Source organism: Babylonia areolata, chromosome 1 (assembly GCF_041734735.1).
Source record: "Babylonia areolata isolate BAREFJ2019XMU chromosome 1, ASM4173473v1, whole genome shotgun sequence".
Classification (NCBI taxonomy): domain Eukaryota; kingdom Metazoa; phylum Mollusca; class Gastropoda; order Neogastropoda; family Buccinidae; genus Babylonia; species Babylonia areolata.
In genome coordinates this window covers 20,902,402-20,920,424 of record NC_134876.1, presented here as the reverse complement: position 1 = coordinate 20,920,424, position 18,023 = coordinate 20,902,402, and the positions used below count along the sequence as shown (strand labels likewise).

Sequence of the window (18,023 nt, the reverse complement as noted above, 5' to 3'; positions counted from 1 at the left end):
CTTGATCGCTACCAGGGGGACATAGCAGCCCTGAGCGAAACTAGATTTGCGGGTGAAACCAAGCTGGAGGAAGTTGGAGGGGGCTACACCTTTTACTGCACTGGGAAGCCAGACGGCACCCCAAGAACCTCAGGCGTGGGCTTTGCCATACGAACCAAATTTGCACGACAACTTGACAGCCTTCCACGTGGGATAAACGACAGGCTGATGACCCTGCGTCTGAAGCTGTCCAAGGATCGCCTTCGCCACAGTCATCAGCTGCTATGCCCCAACGATGACCAACCCTGATGATATCAAAGAAGCTTTCTTCGAGGAGCTCAGCGGTAGACAGAAAGGACACTAGGCTGATCATCCTTGGGGATTTCAATGCCCGAGTCGGCGTGGACTTCTCGTGGCCAAAAGTCCTAGGACAGCATGGCACTGGCAAGTGCAACTCCAACGGACTGCTTTTGCTCTCGCTTTGTGCGCAGCATGGACTGACCATCACCAACACCCTCTTCCAACAAGCGGACAAGTACAAGAACACATGGATGCACCCCCGCTCCAAGCAATGGCACATGCTGGACTATGTGATTGTCCGGCAGAGGGACAGAGGTGATGTTTCCATCACACACTGCATGAGAGGAGCAGTCTGTTGGTCGGACCATCGCCTGCCGGTACGCAGCAAGATGAACATCAGACTTGCACGCAAGCTCCAACCAGCCAGGCAGAAACCCCCTAGGAAGCTGAACATCCACCGCCTCCCTATCACCAAGGACGTGCTGCAGCAGCAAATCCAAGTAGCTCTCCAAGAAATTCCTGCATCGACTGATGTAGAAGAGGTATGGAGCACCTTTAGAAATGCTGTGTACACAGCAGCAGCTGACACACTCGGCTTAGTACAGAGGAGCCACAAAGACTGGTTTGACGAGAACGACTCTGGAATCTTCAAGCTCCTGAACACACTGCATGGACGGCATCAGGATCACATTTCCGATAAAGACTGCCAGAGGAAGGAGAACCAGTTCTTGCAAACCAAGCAACTCGTACAGAAGAGGCTGCGTGAGATGAACACCTGGTGGGATAGAAAGTCCGAAGAGCTTCAGTCCGCTGCTGATGCTCACGACATGAAGACCTTCCATGATGGTCTCCGAGCTGTGTATGGGCCGAGAGTCACAGGATCAACTCCTGTCCGAGCCTCAGACCAGACCACCCTCCTGACAGACAAGAAAGACATCCTTGCCCGCTGGGCAGAGCACTTCAACACCCTCCTCAACAGGGACTCGTCCGTATCTGACGAGGCAATTGCAGCCCTCCCACAGCTACCAGTCAATGACTCGCTAGCTGCCCCTCCCACTAAGGTCGAGACCCAGGAGGCCCTGAAGCTGTCAGGAAAAGCACCAGGAGCGGATGGAATCCAGGCTGACATCTACAAGTATGGAGGCGAGGCGCTGACAGACAAGGTGACTGCCCTGTTCCGGTCTACCTGGGATAGAGGGGAGGTCCCCCATGATTTTAAGGATGCTTCTATTGTCCACATTTACAAACGGAAGGGAGACAAAACATCCTGCGATAACCACCGTGGAATCTCTCTCCTCTGCATCGCCGGCAAGATCTTCGCCCGCATCATACTGAACAGACTGGTTGACCATGTCTTCAACACAGTCATCCCTGAGGCACAGTGCGGCTTCTGCTCAGGCAGGGGAACATGTGACATGGTGTTTGCTGTGCGCCAGATGCAAGAGAAGTGCCGTGAGCAGAACAAGGAGCTCCACATGGTCTTTGTAGACCTGACTAAGGCCTTTGACACGGTGAACCGCCATGGTCTGTGGAAGATCCTCCTAAATTTCGGCTGCCCAGAGAGCCTGATCCAGCTGATTGCGTCTTTCCACGATGGCATGCAGGCGAGAGTACAGGAAAATGCTGACATGTCGGATCCGTTCCCTGTGGTAAATGGAGTGAAGCAAGACTGCGTCTTGGCACCCACACTGTTCTCCATTCTCTTCTCTGCCATGCTGATTGACGCCTTCCAAGACTGTGACCGGGGCATCTACATTCAGTTTCGCATGCTGATTGACGCCTTCCAAGACTGTGACTGGGGCATCTACATTCAGTTTCGCACAGATTGCAAACTTTTCAACTTGTGGTGACTCCATGCCAGGTCCAGGGTGTTTGAGGCACTGATGAGAGAGTTCCTCTTCAGTTCGCTGATGACTGCGCGCTTGCTGCACACACCCATGAGGACATGCAGTTCATTATGGACAGGTTCTCAACCTCCTGCAGGCGCTTTGGGAATTATCAGCCTCAACAAGACCGAGTCCATGTACCAACCGGCTAGCTCATAGAACGCCAGTGCCTCCCCCCCACCTGCAATCAAGATCAGTGACACAGAGATCAAGTCAGTCGACAAGTTTTGCTACCTGGGCAGCACCATATGCAGCAACGGAGCCCTTGATGCAGAAGTGACGCTGCGCATCGCCAAGGCCAGCTCCGCCTTTGGCAGACTCAACAACAGGTTGTGGAACAACAAAGGCATCAGGCTCAGCACCAAGATGAAAACCTACAGAGCTGTTGTGTTGACCACCTTGTACTGCTGTGAAACATGGACGACGTATCGTCGTCACATTCAACAACTTGAGCAGTTTCACCAGAGATGCCTACGAAAGATCCTCGGCATAAAGTGGCAAGACAGGGTCTCCAACCTCCAGGTCCTAGAGAGGAGCGGCCTGCCCAGCATCGAAAGCCTGCTGATCCAGTGCCAGCTACGCTGGACAGGACACGTTGTCCGCATGACAGACAGCAGGATCCCGACTGAAGATGCTTGTGTATGGCCAGCTGAAAGAAGGCCACCAGGGGACTTCCCGAACTTACATGAACTGCATATCTACCTTCGTCACTTCCTGGGTTACCTGTCAATATCTCTGTCGTATTCTCTCTCTCCCTCTGTGTGTGTGTGTGTGTGTGTGTGTGTCTGTCTGTCTGTCTGTCTGTCTGAAAAAGATAGATAATGATTTAGATGCCCAGCTACGAAACTCTAAAAAAAATTGTTAAAAAAAATTAATTTTTTTTTTTTAAACAAAAAAAAACACGCTGTAATTGTCAATAATAGCTCTCAGAAAAACACAACTTACTATCAGTTGATGTCATTGATTGCTTATTTGATGTACACACGTATAATTATGTATGCATGTATGTATGTATGCTTTTGTATGGCCAGCGGAAGGAAGGCCACCGTGAACTTGGAAGACCCTGCAAGTGCTTCAAGGACACCTTGAAGACAAACCTCAAAGCCTGTGACATAGACATCGCTTCCTGGGAAACTGATGCCCTTGACCGCTCTCGCTGGAGGATGCTGTGCTCTAGTGGCATAAAGACGTTTGAAAACAAGAGAACGCTGGACATGTTGGAAGACCCTGCAAGCGCTTCCATATGAGGACACACACCGACAGATAAGCCTGCCTGCCTACTCATCCGTCAGACCGACGGGAGACTCATCGCAGTGCGTGTCAGTGTGTTCATTCAGTGTGCCGGTGTACGGATATAGCATACGGGCCTGCGGAAAATCCGGCAATGGCTGAATATGCATTCATTGACATGCCCACACACTGACTTGGCACACACACGCACACTCGGGGTGCCGGCACACTGCACCGCCGGCACACACACTATACACACCGCCGCGCGCGCGCACACACACACTGACACACACACACTGACGCACACACACGCACACACACTCACACACACACACACACACACACACACACACACACACACACACGTGCGCCGGCGCCGCAACGCCGGCACGCGAGACGGCATCATTATTGCCTGCCGCTACTTAGTAGTAGTAGTTGTAGTAGGGACTGGCTTTTGGCCTTAGGCCTCGCGGCCTATTTGTGTCCCCTCATTATTTTTCAACTTTGTTTAGGTCTGACTGCATGCCTATCTTATAAAAACAACAACATTACAGTATATTCAATCTACACTAAAGAAAAGGTCTTTCAAATTAGGGTCTTTATCTAGGAGTTAAACAAAAATTAAGCTGTTGATAACCGATGCATATTTTGTGCCAGTAGACAGCGCAATCCAAAAATTAGCAATTCTGAAAGCAAAACAAAACTTTCGTTCGTTAGTATAGCAATGCCCGATAAAAATCCTGCCTTCATTATTTCTTAGTAGTGTAATCAACTTCTGAGAATTGGAAAAGAGCATCATGCACATTAATATCACTGTAATTATGGAATATTTTAAAACTGAAATTGAATTAGGTCTCCTCTGATCCGCCTTCCTTTGAGTGAGTGTAATTGGAGATTATGTAATCCTTCTCTCAGGATTTTAGTAGCTCGTCTTTGTACATTTTCTATCGGCATTTTTCAGTACTGTCTCTTGAGACTAGGACTCCAAATGACATTAGCGTATTCAAGATGGGGCCTAACAAATGCTTCATATAACTTGATAAATGTCTCCTTTTCTAGAAAGGTAAAAGTTCTCCTGATGAGTCCCATTATCTGATTTGCTTTGTTCACAACTCTCTGGATGTGAGGATCAAAGGATAAATCTTTATCAAAGGTAACTCCCAGATCTTTTACTTCATCACATGTATTCATTTTCTTCATTTCATCATTCATACTAATCATAGTGTATTCAAACTGTTCATTCTTTTTGCCAGTGTGCATCACCTTACATTTCGCTACATTAAAGTAAAGGTTCTATTCATCTGACCATTCTTGTAGCTTGTTTATGTCCTGTTGGATCTTTGTGCTGTTTGTCGCCTTATCATATATTTTTGTGTCGTCTGCAAATATTTTGCATGTGGTTTGAGTCGTGTCCGGTAAATCGTTAATGAACACAGTGAATGATATGGGCCCTAGAATACTGTCCCCTGGAATTCCACTTAAACCCCCAGATTTCTTGGATCTCTCTTCTCCCACTCTCACTAATTGTGACCTTCCTTTAAGACTTAAAACTTCTAATCCAGTTTAGAATATTACCAGTCACTCCATATGCTTTTAGTTCAGTTAGCAGCCTTTCATGAGGGACAGAATCAAACGCCTTTCTAAAGTCCAAGTACACTACATCAACTGACTCCCCATTATCTATCAGTTCTGTTAGGTTGTCGATTACTTCTTGTAATTGTGTGACACATGATCTCTTTTTCCTGAATCCATGTTGGCATTTAGCATATAAGTCATTTTCAGTAAAATGAGCAACTACCACATCTCTTATAGAACTCTCCAAAATCTTACATGCAATGCAAGTCAAGCTCACTGGCCTGGATCTGTTTTGGAACCTTTTTTTAAATATAGCTGTGACCTCTGCAGTCTTCCAAAACTCCAGGCAAAGTGCCTGTTTCTAAGGATTTGTTAAATATATTACATGGTGGACTTGCTATCTCTTCGCTTACTTCTTTCAATACTCGTGGTGGAATGAGATCGGGACCCTGAGACTTGTTAGGGTTTAACTCTTTCAATTTGTTTTTGACTGCGTCTTTGGTTACCCGTACATCACATAATTATAGATACCCCATCAGACCGGGAACGCTCTGGTAAGACAGGAACACTACTTGGGTCTTCACGTGTAAAAATACTAGAGAAAAATTCATTCAACGTTTCTGCCTTTTCTTTGTCATTATCTACCAAACTTCCATCTTCCCTTTTTGATGTGCCTATTCCAGTGTTTATTTTCATATTTTCTTTAACATATTTCCAGAACGTTTGGGGGTTATTCTTACTTTATTTACCCGTGACCTATTTCCCATTCATAATTTTTATGGCTTATCTTAATTAGTCTGTTGCCCAAATTCCTTATTTCAATATATCTTAGATAATCCCGTCCTTTCTTGGTGCACAAGTATCTTTTGAGCAGCTTGTTTCTTTTTGATTGTTTTAAATGCTTTTCCATCCATCTATATTGGCTTTAGAATTTTAACTGAACCTATTTTTACTTTTGGAATACACTCTTCTATACCTGTTGGTAGTACTTCTTTGAGGTGATTCCAACTTTCTTCTACATTCATTTGGTCCATAGTTGTCCAGATCATGGTTACTTATAATATTTCTCAGTTGGTTATAATTTCCTTTGTTTAGATTGAAAGTATATCTTGCCTTTGGTTTTATGTTGTGGTTTGTTAATACATATACTTCAAATGACAATACATCATAGTCACTTTTTCCAACTGGATCCTGGTGTATAATGTCCGAAATAAGATTATCCTCGTTCACTAATACCCAGTCATCTAAAGTTGGGTTCTGTTCTGGTCTCCTCCTTGTTGGTTTGCTCAAGTATGCATCATTGATTTTTTCCACAATTTGCTCACCTTTCTCCCCTGACCACTTTCCATCCCATCTGACAAAGGGGTAATTAAAATCACCCATAACCAATACTTTATCAATTTTTAACATTATATCAGATTTTAACAGATCAAACAATTTTTCATCATTAACTTCAGAACATTTATTAGGACTTCTACAGACACAGCCTAGTAATACTGTGTTTCCATCACTAGTATTGGATGTACACCATACATTTTCTTGGAGTTCAGATGTGTTTAGTTCTTCACATTCACGTGCCTTTTAGGATTTCTCTGTATATAATGCCACCCCTCCACTTATTTTGTTATTTAAGAACATATCGTAGTTTGAAATATGGTATTCTGATTCGTTAAAATTCTTAGTATTTTTGGGTATATTTTAGTGGTACCAATCATACTAGGTTTACTTTCATGTACTCTTGTAAAAAAAACAACAACTCATCTTTTTTTGTTCAAAAAGCTGTCCATATTGGCATATAGTACAGCACATCCATTCACTCCATTCATTGCACTCTCACAGCTCCCTGTCTTACTATTCTTTATTCCATTTTTGTTTATATTATTTACACTGTGTACATGTCCTTGATTCAGTCACTCCCTGTCACTCACACCACTGTTTCCTGCACCAGTCCTGTCACTGGTCGTTCTTGGTTTTAGGGTCACTATCTTTCCTTGGAGTTTGGCCAAGTTTGTTTGTTTTTTCACCTTCTTCAATGCGTTTTTTTCATCTCATCCCTCAACATCTTGTGGGTCTAGCGTTCTTTCATGGTGTAGTCCGGGTTCACAAAGACTCTCTTGTCCTTGTCCCTCACGTCTTTGTTCAGTTCAGGGGCCTTTTTCTGGATCTCTCGCTTCTTGTTCTCCGTCTTGATAATGACTCTCAACTGTCTTTGTTTATTCCCACTTTCTTTGCCCAGTCTGATAGGGTCAGTTAATCCTCCTCCTCCAGGGTGACCAGCTTCCCCAGCAGTTTCTTAGAATAGAATAGAATAGAATAGAATAGAATAGAATAGAATAGAATAGAATGCCTTTATTACCAAGTGTACCGGGGTCACAAGGAATATTGGGAGGGGATAGTACATAACAAGATACGAACATAAATCGAAAATCATACACAAACACAGATGCAGTAGAAATTAGGATACATACAAGTGCATATCAATATAAAAACTTGTGCATACTCACACATGCACGCACTGCACACCCACACCCACACATGCACGCACACACACACACACGTTTGAACAAAAGCAGCATATTACATGTGGATGGGGCTGATGACTATATCTTTCGGTAGATGGTTGTTCAATGTTGGTTGCGCAATTCTATTTATCACACTGGATTTGTTCGAGAGACACGGCATTGACTGCTTTGGGGAAAAAGCTATTGGCGAAGCGATTGGTTTTCGTCCTTATACTTCTGTACCGTCGACCAGAGGGGAGCATCTCGAAAATCCCAAAAGCTGGATGTGATTCGTCCTGGCTGATTGATTTTGCTTTTCTGAGTAGCCGCTTATAATATACGTCTTCTAGAGAAAGTAGATCAGCCCCGGTAATCTTGGTGGCAGTTTTTACAATTCTGTTAAGGGCTGCAACTTCTGCCTTGGAAATGTTTCCGTACCAAACAGTAATAGCGAAAGTTAGCACACTTTCAATGACTGCTCGTTAGAAATCAACCATGATTTCTTTTTTAATTCCGAACTTTTTGAGGCGCCGAAGAAAGTACAGGCACTGTTATGCTTTCTTAACAATTTTTTCCGTATTTTTCTCCCATTTCAAATCGTTGGAAATGATCAGTCCGAGAAATTTAAAGTCGCTGATGATCTCTACTTGCTTGTCTTCAACTGATGACAAGTGGTAAGGGGTCAGATCTAGTCTTCCTTAAATCTAGAATTAATTCTTTGGTTTTTGATAAGTTGAGTTCTAAGTTGTTTTGATCACACCAGCTGACAAGTTCATGTACTTCTTCCCTATATTTTGACTCATCACTGTTCGTAATCAGCCTTTCTATAGTATCGTCGGCAAACTTGACCATGGTGTTAAATTCATTTTGGGTTGCACAGTCATGTGTGCATAGTGAATACAACAGTGGGGATAGAACACATCCCTGTGGGGTGCCTATGTTAAGAATGCATGTGGAGGAAGTGAGGTCACCAACTTTAACAACTTGCGGTCTGCATCTTAGAAAATTTAGGATCCATGCACAAATTGATTCAGGCAGCGAGAGGTCTTTCAGTTTAAAATAAAGTTTTGATGGCACTACTGTGTTGAACGCAGAGCTGTAGTCAATGAAAAGGATCCTGGCATAGCTGTTAGGATTTTCGAGATGTCTAAGGACGTGGTAGAGACCTATGCTAATGGCATCTTCAACTCATCTGTTATCTCTATAGGCGAACTGAAAGGGATCAAAAGATGGAGGAATACAGGTTTTTAGGAATTGTAGAATCAAGCGTTCAAATGTTTTCATTACGACTGATGTTAAGGCTACGGGACGATAATCATTAAGACAAGAAGGCTGTACTTTGGCAGCAGACAGGTCGTCTTGAGTCCTCTCACTGATATCGGTCTTTGAGCTCTTTCAGGTTTACTATAAGATTTCTCTTTTCCACCTCTCTCTGCTCTTCCATGGCCTCGGCCAGTTTCCTGTCCACTACTTCTTCAATTTTCTCTTCTAGGTTCTTTTCTAGGTTCTCTAGACGAGCGCTGAGTGCACCCACAAGCGGTATGAGATCCAGTAGTTTATCAATATGTGGGTCTTGCCTTGCCTGTACCTCGTTTTTGGTATCCACACATTGCTGGCAGATCCACTCCAAACTGGGCTGTTTTGGGTCACAAAACGTTTTAAACAGCTGCGCGCTTAGCGCTGAGCATTTTTCATGAGCCCACTTTTTGCGCGCGAAGCACTTGATCGAATTCTCTTGATGTCGTTGCAGGTATTGCTGCAGTGTAGACACTGCCAGGCTGAGAGACCGTTTTCATTCCAATGTTTGCTTTTGCAGTGATAACCTTGTCCGCGGACTAAGACCATCAAGTCAGCAGAGCATATGGGATCGAGGCAGTCTGCTGTCCTGACTATCTGGGCTAGAATTTGATTGTGGTCAGTGGAGTGTGTATTGTACAGCTGAGCTGAATCCCCTCTCTCTGAGCCAAACCGCCGGCGGGGTTTTAAGATTGTCGGCGTTAGGATGGTTCCCGGCAATCAAAGGCCAGCTAGCCACCTAGCCACCAAGGCTCCAGTCAGAAATTACACAAGAAAACAGAGATATGAGATACTTTGTACTTTATTCAAATTTTACACAAGAAAGCAGATATATGAGATACTTTGTACTTTATTCAAATTTTACACAAGAAAGCAGAGATATGAGATACTTTGTACTTTATTCAAATTTTACACAAGAAAGCAGAGATATGAGATACTTTGTACTTTATTCAAATTTTACACAAGAAAGCAGAGACATAAGATACTTTGTACTTTATTCAAATTCGCTGTTCAAGAAGAAGCCAGTTTTTATTCCGTAAAAGAAGTGTCTAACACAATGCTGAGACTTCGCTGAGGGTACCCACAGCGGCACACAACCCGCTGTTCTTGAGTCATAAATTTCTGTAGCACACCTTGCTGTTCTCCCCTGGACCCAGCAGATCAAGCCGCAGCACATCCTTAAAAAAAAAAAAAAAAAAAAAAAAAAAAAAAAAAAAAAAGTCTTTAGAAGATTGGGTCCAAGGGAGATCTGAGCAGGACACCCCAATGACCCCCCAAACAACAAAACCTTTTCAGCACTAAGACCCAACAATGAACAACTTGACCTTAAGGGAGTAAGGCAACAGGTGGCTAAGTTTTCCATTTTCTTCTTTAATTCTTTTTTTTGATATATTTCAGTTTTAATTGAAAAAAAAATCTATTTACTTATTTAGATTAAAAAAAAATTAATAGGGCTGCACTTTGTAAAGCATTAGCCTAAACTCGGAAAGCTTCGGAAAACACACAAAAAACAGAATCGTTTCTTAATCCCATCCGTCGCATAAGTCAGGTCAAACGAGAAGCAGAAAAGGAAACAAGAAAGGATAACATCCACAAAAAAAAGAAGAAAAAAAAAGAAGGAAACAAGAAAGTATAACATCCACAAAAACAAAGATAAATAGAATGGCGGCAGACAGAAAGACAGACATGCATACATACATACAGACTCAGTGAACAAGGCCGACTGGGTATTATGAAGTGCGTGAGGGTACAGTTTCTTGAACTGCATCTCAGTGTATGCTATTTGACATTATATGCAGTCTCTCCGCTCTTCCGCTGATGACAGAATCTTCAGCGTTCCCCAATTCAACAGAAACACGGCGGGAGAGCTTTCAATTCTTCAGCTGTACAAACTGAACCTTGGATGGGTTGCATGAGCGACCTTAGCAGCGCTAAGTTTGCGTATCGTTACAAATGTTCCCAACTCCACGGTAAATTCCATATGCTAAGGAACATGGTAACTCTAAGCAAAGCGATAGCGCTGCAAAGATCGCCTAATGCAATCCGGCCCTGGAATTCACTGCCTGTACGCTGAGCGTGGCCCATTATTTTCGATCTGTAATTTACCCCAACGTATCTGTAACTTTATTACACTATTTTGTTGTAATAACATTTTTTCTTGCACATTCTGTGCTACTGTTTTACACAAACATTGGGAAGGGAAGCTCTGAAGCCCTGATTAGCTCGTATGCAAAGATCAGTCAGGCATCAGGTTTTTTTTCTTCATTTTTAAAAATTCTTCATTAGAAAAAAAAGAGGAATTTTCAGAAAAGAAAAAAATACAGCATAGTGTAACGAATATGGACCAGTCCGCACATTTTGATACCACCTTGAAACTGAAAACTGAAACTGTCATCACTGTTTGAGGCAACTCGACCACAGCTGTTTGCATTCCATTTTCTAAGTAGTTGCAGAAAGAACTTGATTTGAATCTGTAACCGTACACTGACACAATGACCACTTGACATTTCACATTTGACATATTGTTGTTTTTAGTCCACAATGAGGACTGCTAAGTAAATAAAAATTAACACTTCCGCTTAATTCATCATCCTCAGATAAATTTTCTTCGCGGTGAACTGGGATAAGAAAACAAAAACAAAAACACTTCAAAGCTACACAAAAAAACTTCATAAAAAGGCCATATATCCATAATGGACAGTGCCCATCCCAGTGTTTACAATATTACTACTTAATCGCCAAAGCAAAATGGCACATTTTGTGTGTTACAGACCATAGAAAAGAGAAAAAAAAAAAAAAAAAAAAAAGTGTCAAGGCTTCCTGGAAAACATAACGGGAAATGAACTGTAGAGAAGAAAAAACAAAACAAAAACAAACGATAATGAAGGAATAAAAAGGCAGAAACACACACTGACATACACACACAGATAGAGAGACAGAGACACAGAGAGACAGGGAGATAGAAAGATAAAAAAAAAGAGAGGGGAATAGACAGAAAGATAAAAAAGTGGGGAATTTCTGGACCTAATTGGGATGCTATTTATGGGCATAATGAAATATTCCCGCCATCCCATACTTCGTCACCTATGCATGTCATGCTGAAAAAAAAGAAGTAAAATCATCACAATCTAGCACACACACACACACACACGCGCGCGCGCGTGCATACTGAGAGATTATGAATGTATTTGATATATACTCCGTTTCACGGACTTCATGAAAAACTGAATAAAAAGTCTGTGACTCCGTTCACACCTTCTGATAATTAAATTTTAATCAGCAGCAATATATTCTTGTTTGAAATAGGTGTACACGGAATAAGGAAACACATAAGCAAAGCATAATGATTAAATTCATGCAGATATTGTCACTACACGGAATAAGGAAACACATAAGCAAAGCATTATGATTAAATTCATGCAGATATTGTCACAGATGTTGATTTTTACAGATTTGGTTTTTGCTTTTAGTGAAAGTTTGATTTAAAGACAAAAAACACACCATGTGTCATGCGACCAAACGGCACAAACGATTCACTCTGTCTTCGTCTTTTTCTTCCGAAAACATGAACAGATGGCACGTATCAAACAGCAGCCAATCACTAATGTCAGTGCCACAGCACACAGAATGAAGAGGAAGACATCCAGCAGCACATACTGATAGAGCGGCATTTGTTGACCGGTAGAACGCATGTAGTCACCACCATATTCCATCACGTGATCCAACCAGTACGCTGCCGTCTCCATGGGAACTCCGTACAACTCTCTGAACAGACGGGAACGTTTAACAACAGCCTGTTTGTACCTTGGTTCGTTGGCAACTGTCAGAATGGTGGAACTCATCTGCTCAGCCGTGCATGTGTTAAGATCCAGTACCTCGGCAAAACCTTTCTCTCGGACACGTTCTGCATTGTAGCGCTGGTCTGCGAAGAGAGGTGTAGCCACGATAGGAACAGCGTGGTAAAGAGCCTCGTACTGACCGTTCTTCCCACAGTGACTGACAAACACTTTGGTGTGTGGATGGCCAAGCAGGTCATTCTGAGGTATCCATGGTGCTGTCAGGATTTTCTTGGGATCTGAAGATGTCAGGTTAGACCTAAAGACTGACTTCATGGGTAGCTGCAGAAGAACCTGCAGGATCTTGTCACTGATGTGCTCTGGAAGGTCGAGCACGTAGCTGCCAAAGGATACAATCACTACACCCTCCTTGGCACTGTCCATGAAGGACTGGAACTCAGGTGGCAGGGCTTTGGCTGGTCCTGTTACTGTGCCACCAATCAGTTTGACATTGGGCAGTGTAGGTCTGGGGTAATCCAGTACGTGGTCTTGTTCCACAAGAAATATCTCAGCTTTGGTTACTAACACCGCCAATGAAAGATATTCCATTTCTGGAGCATACGTTGCGACAGCATCATCCTTGAAATGTGGACTGTACACAGCGAAAATCAATTGGAAAAGTGTGTTGTGAAGCCTTTGGAAGAATGTCATCTTGTTGCTGTATGGTAGAATGAAAAGAGGGACATCAGCTGGTGAGAAAGGCACTCTCATGAATATTGGAGAATAAGTAGTTCCCAGGAATGCAAATGGAATTCTGAGTCTGTACGGTATAATAATCATGGCGTAGAATGGTGGGATATTGTCGATTACAATCAGGTCTGGATATTTCTGTCCAATATCTGAAATGAGTGACTCATTTCTCAGCAAAGTGTCAAGTACTTCGGAACAGATTTTCAGGAACTCTATAACATTTGGCATTTTTCCATCAAAATAACTCCCGCTCATTGTACTTTGCATAGTTTTTTCCAATCCAGGCATGGTATCATAAGGAATGACGTTGAACCCAGATGTATCCAGGTAACCTTTGTTCAGCAGATAGGTGGGAATGGTGACCCATACATCATGACCTCTCTTGGCCAGAGCACGTGCAACATTGGTGTGGTATCTGACATGACTGGTGAAGGGGACAGGTATGCTGACCACTCTCTTGGTTTCTGACTGTGTCAAGAACACCGTCACCAGTGCACAGGCCAGGGTGACCACTGCCAGGGGCATCGTTCAACTCACAAGTCCTGCCTGTTAAAGAAACAAAAACTTACAATTTCAAATCTGCTGTACTGTAATAAAATGTATACATGTTAAACACTTGCATACGTTTACCTGTTGAAACTGTTTGAACTCTTAGGCAGATACTGGAATTACACACATGGGATATGGAAACACAAAAGACAGCAAGAGAAGCAAGGCCTTCAAGACTCACTTGTGACACGCACTTACAACAACAAATGAATCAAAACACACAAAAAATCAGTTGCAAAACAAAAGTCAATTTGCAACTCCCAACATGAAAATACAGACCACACAAAGTTGTGTTGGGCTTCAGATTGTTTATCTTTTTTTTTTCACTTTTTTTTTTTTCAAAATTAAAAAGTCACAAAGGAAAAAAAAAAAAAATCTAACTCACACTTGCTTTTGTTTAAATGAAAGAGAACATGCACCTAAGTGTGACCAACATACACACACACACACACACACACACACCCGAAATAAAGTTCAGTTACATTTTATATAAGTATGAATACATAAGATGTAACTGAACTTTTTTTTTGAAACTATTAAGAAATGCATTATAAGCTTAATTATACTGAAGAAAAAATTAAATACAATGTGAAAAAACTCAATATGGGTTTTGACAATGTACATGCCTGCATTATGATTATATTTAGTATTGGAACAAGAGAGGCAAGGCCTTCAAGACTCACTTGTGACACGCAGCACACAAAAAAATCAGTTGCAAAACAAAAGTCAAGTGCAACTCCCATATTAAAAATATAGACCACACAAAGCTGTGTTGGGTTTCAGATTGTTTATTTATGTTTTTTCCACTTAAAAAAAATTCAGTGTCACAAAGGAACATGCACCAAAGTGTGATCAACATACATACACACACAAACACATACACACAAACACATACACACACACACACGTACACACACACACACACACACAAGAAATAAAGAAATATGTTCAGTTACATTTTATATATGTATAAATACGTAAGATGTAACTGAACATTCTTTTGGTCTTTTTTTTTTTTTTTTGCTATTAAGAAATGCATTATAAGCTTGATTATACTGGAGAAAATAATCAATAAAATGTGAAAAAACTCAATATGGGTTTAAACAATGTGCATACCTGCTTTATGATTACAATTAATATTAGAAAAAAATGACATTCACAATACATTTTCATCACTTCAGATTTCTGTGGTAACTCTGATTCAGTTGGACCCTACATATATGCACAATTACTTCATAACCTAGACCATTTTTGAAACAGTCACTCTTTTTCTAGTGTAAACTTCAAAGTCATACATGTATCCATTTGGTAAGTCAGCCAATACTCAGTTTCATACCCCACTGAGTAGGTTTATCTGTTATACTCAGTTTCATACCCCACTGAGTAGATTTATCTGTTAGAATGGCCTGAAAGTAAATCTACCATGGTGATGATTGCTAACTACAGTCTTCCTTCTTATGTAATCATGAAACAGGCACACTTAGCTAAATTCATCTGTGATGGTATTTGGTGGCTGCACTGCATGCTCACACACAGGTATGAATAGCTTAAAGTAAGAGTTCAAACTCACATTTGCTTTTGTTTAAATGAAAGAGTAGTCAAATTCACGTGAGAAATATAGTTCAGGTACATTCTATACTTATGTATATATACATGAATACAAGAGGTGTAACTGAACACTGAGCTTATTGTTTCTTTTGTTTTTGTGTATGTGTAGGGTTGTTTTTGTTTGTTTGTTTGTTGTGGCTGCATTACATACTCACATATGAAAGTCAAATTCAAATTATATAGTTCAGTTACATTTTATACATGTATTTATATAGATACAACTGAACAGTGAGCTTTTTACTATATATATATTAAAAAAAACCAAACACCATTATTCATTACTGAATTATAAGCTTAATTGTTGAGAAAAAGTGTAACACAGTGTGAAAAAATAAATATAGTCAGTGTGTATGCCTGCTTCATATAATAAAATAATGCTCAAATAATGTTTTAAACTCATATATTTGCTTTTGTTAAAGTTAGAGTAGTCAAATTCTGATAAGAAATAAAGTTCAGTTACATTTCATACATGAGATTGTTCAAACCCCAGGAGAGGATCAGTCAGGGCAGGGTCTGTTTCCCAGACATACTATAACATTGTTACAGAACCTAACACAGACACAGGAATATAACAAGCAACTCTTTCATTTTGTTAAATATCTATCATCCTCATGTATAATGAATTTTTTTTCTTGTAATCTCTCTCTCTCTCTCTAGTACACCTCTAATTTAGTAAATATATTCCACATATGAATCTATTTTGTGCTCAAAACATGCGTACACAAACTACAAAATATTACAAATTATATCACAGTAATGTCACTATACTGAAACAAATCCCACTTCTCTCCCAACCCCATGCTAGTACATACACCAAAGTATCTTAAACAATACTGAACATTTTCTAGGCAATATAAGAATATTACTGCCAACAAGTAAAAATCAATTGCTTAAAACCAGGGGAAAGTCTATGAATTATAACACAGTAAATGAGTAATTAAAGACAATGTTATTAAAGACATTGTCTTGTGTGTGTGTGTGTGTGTGTGTGTGTGTGCCAGTTTGTGTCAGGGCTCATGTGCTTTTATGTGCTGTGCAGGGCCTGTGTAGATTTGTTTGTGCTCTCCTATAATTATGTGAGACTGCATATTTTGTTGTTGTTGTTGTTGTGTGAGTGTTTAAATTATTTATTTATTCATTAATAAATGTATGTGTTATGATTATTCATATTATCATTCACATTATCTTCTTTACTTTACCCTTATATTCTATGTTCTTTATTTATCCATTTGTTTGCTTATTCATTCATTTATTTATTTGCTTATTCATTTATTTATTTGTAACCAGTCCGAAAAGAATGTATTTATAGGTATTTTAGTTCATTTTTGTGGACTGTAATATATAGAGGGCTTTGGAAACTTAAAAAAAAAAAAAATTGAAACCTCGAGTTCTTTATTAGAACAGCTGTAGACTGGAACAATCTGAACTAAGGTCACTGGCAAAGGTGCAGGACCGCCAACACAGTAGCAGCAGCATGCGCGCTATGTAGAAGCTACACAGCCAAAACACCCCCTCACCCCCCACTCTCGGCCCCCCTCCCCCACCCCTCCTTTTTGTATAAAGCCGACTAGCTCTACAACGTGAACCATCAAAGTCAAAGAAGACGAAGCATCTGCCTGCGGAAGAGATCTACGAGGGCACAGCCTCAAGCTCCAGAAAAACCGACACAGGCTCAACATTAGAGGATTTTTTTTTTTTTCAAACAGGGTTGTTTCCCTCTGGAACAGTTTACCCAACAGCGTTGAAACTGCACCTTCCATCAACTCATTTAAAAATCGACTCGATTGCCACTGGAAAGATTTGCCCACTTTGTACTCACCAAATTGTTATTAGGTGGCTTTTGACAATAACTATTGCCCCATACGCCAGCCACGCATGCTGCAAAGTATGTGGTTAACATCCACAGAACAATGAACAGGCCTTTTTAACGGGGCCTCAAACGTCGTACAAGTCAAGTCAAGTCATGTCAAGTCGGTCAAAGGCCGGAAGTATTTTAAGGTCACGGCCTTGGTTTGTTTGTCTGTTTAATCCGGGTAATTTAAGTTACTAGGAGAATTGACGTTTTGCATAGCAACCACAGCCTGGCGACCTTGAAAATTCAGTGTATCTTATGAAGGTAAAATTTTGTTTAGTTAATATTTAGAAGAAAAAAAGAAAAAGAAAAAAAGAAAGTAAAGTCGCACTTTAGCATCCTCAATTCAGTTCAATGATTTAGGATGCTAAAGTCCGATTTGTTCCGTCCCACTTTAGATTAGAATCCTAAATTCAGCTCCAGGAATCTAGGATGCCATACCTTCTTAAGTAGCACTTAACTTTTTTAGACGATGGGATGACAAGAACAAAGATCGCCGATCACCAGACAAATAAACTATACAGTCTGGGCATGATCCACGCGATTCATAATACTTGCTTCTGAGTTCGTGAGTGGAAACGATCGATAGCACAGCCATGAAACAGACAAAAATGATTACAGTAGGCGGAAATACATTTGATTAACGAATAGGTAGGTATGGCTAATTGCAAACGATCCAGTCAAAGCGACCAGCTCAACGTGTATACTGTGAAGACAACAT

General features: G+C 41.1%; 1 protein-coding gene across 1 annotated transcript; it reads right to left on the bottom strand.

Moving 5' to 3' along the window:
- Positions 1-9,557: 9,557 nt before the first annotated feature.
- On the bottom strand, positions 9,558-17,416 carry LOC143291517 (UDP-glucuronosyltransferase 2B13-like). Its single transcript, XM_076601413.1, has 2 exons — positions 17,270-17,416; positions 9,558-13,839 (listed from the first exon to the last, which is right to left on the bottom strand). Exon 2 carries the CDS (start codon positions 13,816-13,818, stop codon positions 12,301-12,303), a length of 1,518 nt encoding a protein of 505 aa, XP_076457528.1. The 5' UTR covers positions 13,819-13,839; positions 17,270-17,416; the 3' UTR covers positions 9,558-12,300.
- Between the last annotated feature and the right edge of the window lie 607 nt (positions 17,417-18,023).

Bases quoted from the DNA above. Each gene is read 5' to 3' on its own strand.
- LOC143291517 (XM_076601413.1), bottom strand. From the start codon at position 13,818: ATGCCCCTGGCAGTGGTCACCCTGGCCTGTGCACTGGTGACGGTGTTC.